General features: G+C 26.6%; 1 protein-coding gene across 3 annotated transcripts in view; it reads left to right on the plus strand.

Annotated features, from left to right (window-relative positions):
• LOC108690326 (eukaryotic translation initiation factor 2-alpha kinase 1-like) overlaps nt 1–5528 on the plus strand; it is a 6132-nt gene extending 604 nt beyond the window's left edge. For all 3 annotated transcript variants that reach the window (XM_018197561.1, XM_018197559.1, XM_018197560.1), the window contains exons 3-9: nt 1033–1215; nt 1301–1463; nt 2930–3662; nt 4237–4413; nt 4500–4655; nt 4748–4879; nt 5118–5528. In XM_018197561.1, the coding sequence (XP_018053050.1) occupies nt 1033–1215; nt 1301–1463; nt 2930–3662; nt 4237–4413; nt 4500–4655; nt 4748–4879; nt 5118–5354 (1781 nt within the window). In that variant the 3' untranslated portion in view covers nt 5355–5528. The remainder of the gene's footprint in view (nt 1–1032; nt 1216–1300; nt 1464–2929; nt 3663–4236; nt 4414–4499; nt 4656–4747; nt 4880–5117) is intronic.
• Nucleotides 5529–5879: the final 351 nt, after the last annotated feature.

The raw sequence follows: 5879 nt of genomic DNA on the forward strand, positions 1-5879 counted from the left end.
TGTAGAATCGAGTGACTTTTATGTTATGATAAATGGAATGTTTAAATATTCAAAATGTATTATCTTGAAATTTTTACGAAATATGGAAAATAGATTTTAATATATAAAAAATTTTCTAACAATAAGTAAAAATTTTTAATGTAGAATCTTTTTTAAAATGACGATTCATTTCATTGCGAAAGAAGAAAAGATATCTTACAAAAATGTTTATTGATAATGATTTTTTTCTAATTTTTTTGCAATATTAATAAGTACATCATATGTTGCATCATTCTTTATATTTAAGAATTGAAATGGATATTTTTGTAATTTTTAAATTATAAAAATTTGAAATTATCAATAGACACAGTAGTAGTGTTTCAGTATTCATAATTTTATGTACAAGGTGACAAAAAAGTGGCTACAAAAAGGATAAGTTATTAAATAAACTTTCTCATTTTTACATCAAAATATTAAAGAAGTCATTTTGTCGTTAAAATAACATTAAAGACTTATTTAAACAAAATGTCAGCTTACTACATGCAGAGAATAACTAATATTTCAGAGTTCATTTTTTTCTATGTTACTGTTAATATACTGTTATTTTATATAATTATACTATAATAATGTATATAATGTATAAAATAAAGCAGACTCTATTAATTATATTTAATTAAATACTAAAAAAAACTTTATAGATTTGAAAGATTTTCATTATTTAGTAAATTAAAGACCTCTATTGGTAGATAGAATTTATCCATAAAAAAATGCATTGTTTCCGAAGCATCTTAAAACTTGAATCGAAGCTAGAGATGGTCATTTCGAAAAAATGTTATTATTTAATATTTAATAAGGTATAACAAAACTTAACTATAATACTGCAGAGTTTTTTTTTATAAATACACGCTATTAATGATTTAATAATTGGACACAATTTGTGGTCACATTTTTTGATATACATTGCATTATTTTCGTTAACATTCAAATGGACATTTTTGTAATTTCCTAAAACTGGGATACATATCTGAAATTTACAAATATTGATTTGGTTAGGCTCAAGTAACAACATGAGGTCAACACTTTGTCTGGACGATATTAATGAAAACGAAAACAGATCAATTGCGCCACGAGAACAGCAAATAACTCAGTCCACTGGCATCTTAATTGAATCACTCCTACGACAATTATGCAATCTGTTAGAAGAGGATAAAGTTCGCAGAAATAAATTATATTATGGTAATCCTTCTCTTTAAACATTACTATTAACATGTAGAAATATTTCTGTTAAGACATTTGTTTTGTAACAATATTTGTTTTATAGCGATCTGTGATAAATTACATCAGTTGCAATTAATTAACGACACCTATAATACGCCGGAATTCGAAATGCTAAGAAGACAATATCAACATGCTTTGTATCACATGCTTACAGTCACTCGTGGTGAGCTTGAAAGTGAAAATGCTTTGTCTATATCTATACCAAGGTATTACAGCATTTTATGCAATATATTTTTTTAAATCTTGTAATATGTTCTTTGACAAAAAATGTTATGCACAGATGTAGATGTTGAGTTTGTTTTCTTGATAACGGGATCAACACGATTTCGACACGTCATACCTTTCTCATAGATCAACAAATACAATTTGTATTAGACCGATGAGAAAACAAATCAAGAAAATAAACCTATTTTTAATTAAAGCAGATCTTAGAGCTTAAATTTTCAAAATGAATTAATTTAATAATAATTAATAAGGAGCATATAAATCTGCACTGATCAATGTTAGTTATTTAAAACGTCGATTTAATAATAATACATATAATAATAATAATTATATTCGTTAGACGTTTTAACTGAATTAATATTATTGGGTTGTCCGGAAAGTTCGTGCCGACTAATCTATATAATTTAATAAATGTATACTAAAATTTAAATCTTCTACATTTCAATTTTCCTTCAACATCGGCATGAACTTTCCGGACAATCCAATATATTCTTTCGATGAATTAATATTCATATTCAATTCTGCAAATCGCGCGCTAAAATCTTTTGCGATCTTGAAATGCAAACTAGTAGTAATATCACGTAATATTTAAAATATAAAAATTATTAAATTGTTAAGCAATTTAATCATTTTTATTACCATTCAGCCTTCTAATTAGCTGTGGAATAAACATCCTCTTACATTTGAATTCGATTGTCAATGAGACGGATCAAGTTAATTAATTTATTGTTACATCTTCAATATTTACGCTGAAGATGGCCTGTAATAGCCGAGTTTGTTACATATATGATGTCATATGATTTTTTTAAATTTACATCTTCTAATGGTAATACATTAAATGTTTTTTCGATATATAATTTTATGCGCACTAATCACAACGCCGATTCTTATAACTTTTTTCTCAGAGTTTTTTTAATATTAATTTTGTATGTTAATAAGCACTTTCAAAGGCTATTAATAACTTGATATTAATCTAAGCATTTTTAATACTATATATAATTTAATTCATTGCAAATGATGGAGAATATCCGCGCGGAATACAGGAGATCCGAATTCGGATCCCGGATTAACCTATTTCTTAAAATGCTAAAGTATCAAATTACTAATATTTTAAGAGGCTTATTAATTTCAAAAATTATTGTTTGTCAATTTAATGTGATATTACATACTACTAGTCTAATTCTGTTCAATGATTGCGTTTCAAGCTCGAAAAAGATTTTGCGCACAATTTGCAGAATATGTATATAAATTCCGAAATATTTAAGAATTAAGATCCGCATTAACTGATTTCTTTCTCATAGATCTTATTGAGAAAAAATGGAAAGTCCTGTATCATTTCGCCATATCTTTATTTTATTTTAAATAATAGTCTAGACCTGCGCAACATTTTGTTTACGAAGAGTGTATTTTATAACGTTACATTGATATTATTCACATTCTTATATAGATTCATAACACCGAAATTCCGTTATCGCGACGAATTTCGCGAAATATGCTTCATTGCTCGTGGAGGTTTTGGCGAAGTTTATAAAGCACAACATCGTCTCGACGGCATCGAATATGCGATTAAAAAAATAGTTATGCCTGTTGATCATATAGAAACTATCAAGCAGCAACTTAATGAAGTATGGACATTAGCTAAATTAAAGCATACTAATATTGTTTCCTACAATGCGGCTTGGATGGAACCGTTGTCATCGCCCAATATTTCGTCATCTACAGATCGAAAATCATATAAGTTATCACATAGATCGAAATATTATCGAGAAAAAACCAAGTCATATCATTCGCAGTCCATCAATGATTTATTCGATAATAAAAATGGTGTGAATTTTAATAATAGTAAAATATGTCTCAATGAGCAAAATATACTATCTGATATTAAAGCATCTTCTACAATTGATATGTATACAGATAAAAAGCAATATAAGATATATGGGAATTCTAGTGATAGTATTTTTAATCGCAGCACTATTAGTCAAAGATTTGAGGAACTTAATTCGTCGGTTAACACCATAGGAGAGGAAATTGTTGAGAAAAATGATATAGAAGAATGTACTAACGAATCTTATTCAGACGTAGTGTCTTTTCGAAATAGTAATAATAATGAAAATCTAGATCAAACCATTGCAGACATAGAATCTACTAGCCAAGAAGTATGTATGTACACTTCTAAAAAAGTAAGTATATAAACGTAATTAGGAAATATGTATCAACTTCTTTTTCACAAAGCAAATTTAAAAAGAAAGCGATCAGAAAAGAGCAATAACATAATAACTTTTTTATTACTTTATTAATATAAAGAATAACATTTTTTACCTTTACTTGGTATCAATTCAATCATATATCAATTCTTATACATAACAAATTGAAATCAAAATTATTCTGAACAACTAATAATAAGAATGAAACAGTAATAAATTAATAATTATGATAAGAAACTGTGTAAAGTTTAACAACTCATAATGTATCAATAAATCAAAATTGAACAATACGTCAATTATTAAAACGAAAATAACTAATTCATTCATTAAAAATGAGAATCTTGTTATGTCCATAATAAAACAATGTGGGAATCCGTTTAAATATTTGAAACATTAATTATTGTTCAAAATTAGTTTAACTCTTATTGTCAGCGCTGTTTATTAAGTATATAAATATTTTGTTTTAAGACAAAAATGGATATTGAAAGTATATTGGAAAATATAAATATAATAAATTTTAATATATTTGTCATGTATTTTGGGTCAACAGAATCGACCGTACGTGATTTTATACATTCAAATGGCTTTGTGTGAACAAACACTCGAGCATTGGCTACACGGTAAAATAAGTGTAATACCTGAACCAATAGTTAAAGCAATATTTCAACAGATACTTTGTGGAGTCAACTATATGCATTCCCAAAAAATTGTACATCATGATATAAAGGTGAAAATGCGCATATTTTCATCAACATAAACCTCTTCCGAAATATGATTACATTTTACAGCCAAGAATATATGTATATTTTACAGCCAAGTAATATATTTATTTCGACAAGCGGACAGCTTCAGATTCAATTAGGTGATTTTGGTTTAGCTTGTCCATTACAAAAAGAAAAGCATCATTCCGTAATTGGTACTCATTTGTACGCAGCACCAGAACAACTAGAGGGAAAGTGTGATCGACAGGTAATTAAAAAAGGAAAAAATATTAATGAATATAAAGTGTTACATATTTGAATATATCTTGCATTATAATATATGTTCTTTTTTTTTTGCAGAGTGATATCTATAGTATAGGAATCGTTCTCACCGAGCTGTTAATTCCAATAAAAACTCAAATGGAGTTAAGTTCTATAATCAGCTCTTTAAAGAATGATACAGTACCAGAAGTTTTCAAGCGACATAAATGGGTGAGTTTTAAATACATTAAATTATTTATTATATTTTATATTATATATATTTATGTTAATCGTTATTCAGGTTCCTAATCTATATAACTCTTAACAATATCATTATATTGTCATTGTGTAGTTTTCTTGTCATGTACAAAACCTGTCATGTGCAAAAACAATGTAACAATATCATTATTGTCATTAAGAGTTACAGAATGAGGGCTTAAATCTAAATTGTGTATGTACTTTTACTTAGACACAATTGATCAAACAAATGGTGCGAAAGGATCCTTCTGAACGACCATCGACAAATCAACTTCTGAAGGAATTTGATGACGACAAGGATGTAATAATAAATGGATTAAAAGATACTATTGTGGATTTAAAAAATGATAATCGCATTAAAGATGACACAATTCAAGGGCTGCAAGAAGAGATTGCGTTATTAAAGGAAAAAGTTCAGAAACTGTCACCTGGTAATACAACAAAGTAAGCTATTATATGAGGCCGAAACTCACATGAAAAAACTTAATATGACATTAATGAGACTGACAAATATACAATTTTTTCTTGAGTTCCTAAGAAAATAATAATTCACGCACATAGCAAAATAAGATATTTTTAATGTTTGGAATGGAAACTCATATTATTTAGTATACAATTTAGTCCACACACAACTTTCTTTTAATAAACATAACAAATAACTAATTAAAAATTATATAAACTTTTAATTAGTTATATATTAATTTTTAATCAGTTATCAGATTATAAATTAATTTTTACATTATGCAGGTACACATTATGGTGATTCATTTTTAGACTTTTGATCTTTTTCTTTTTCGGGACACTCTAAATATGTCTCACTGTATACATAAATTATACCTGCAAAATTTTAGATCAAGTGAACAAAGATAAAGAATGTAATGTCTAATATAATAATAAGTGAAAATCTCTATCTGGAAAAAATATTTTTTAAATTCTTTTATTAATCAATATTATTATATAATATTTATATAAT

This window comes from Atta colombica, unplaced genomic scaffold (assembly GCF_001594045.1).
Source record: "Atta colombica isolate Treedump-2 unplaced genomic scaffold, Acol1.0 scaffold311, whole genome shotgun sequence".
Classification (NCBI taxonomy): domain Eukaryota; kingdom Metazoa; phylum Arthropoda; class Insecta; order Hymenoptera; family Formicidae; genus Atta; species Atta colombica.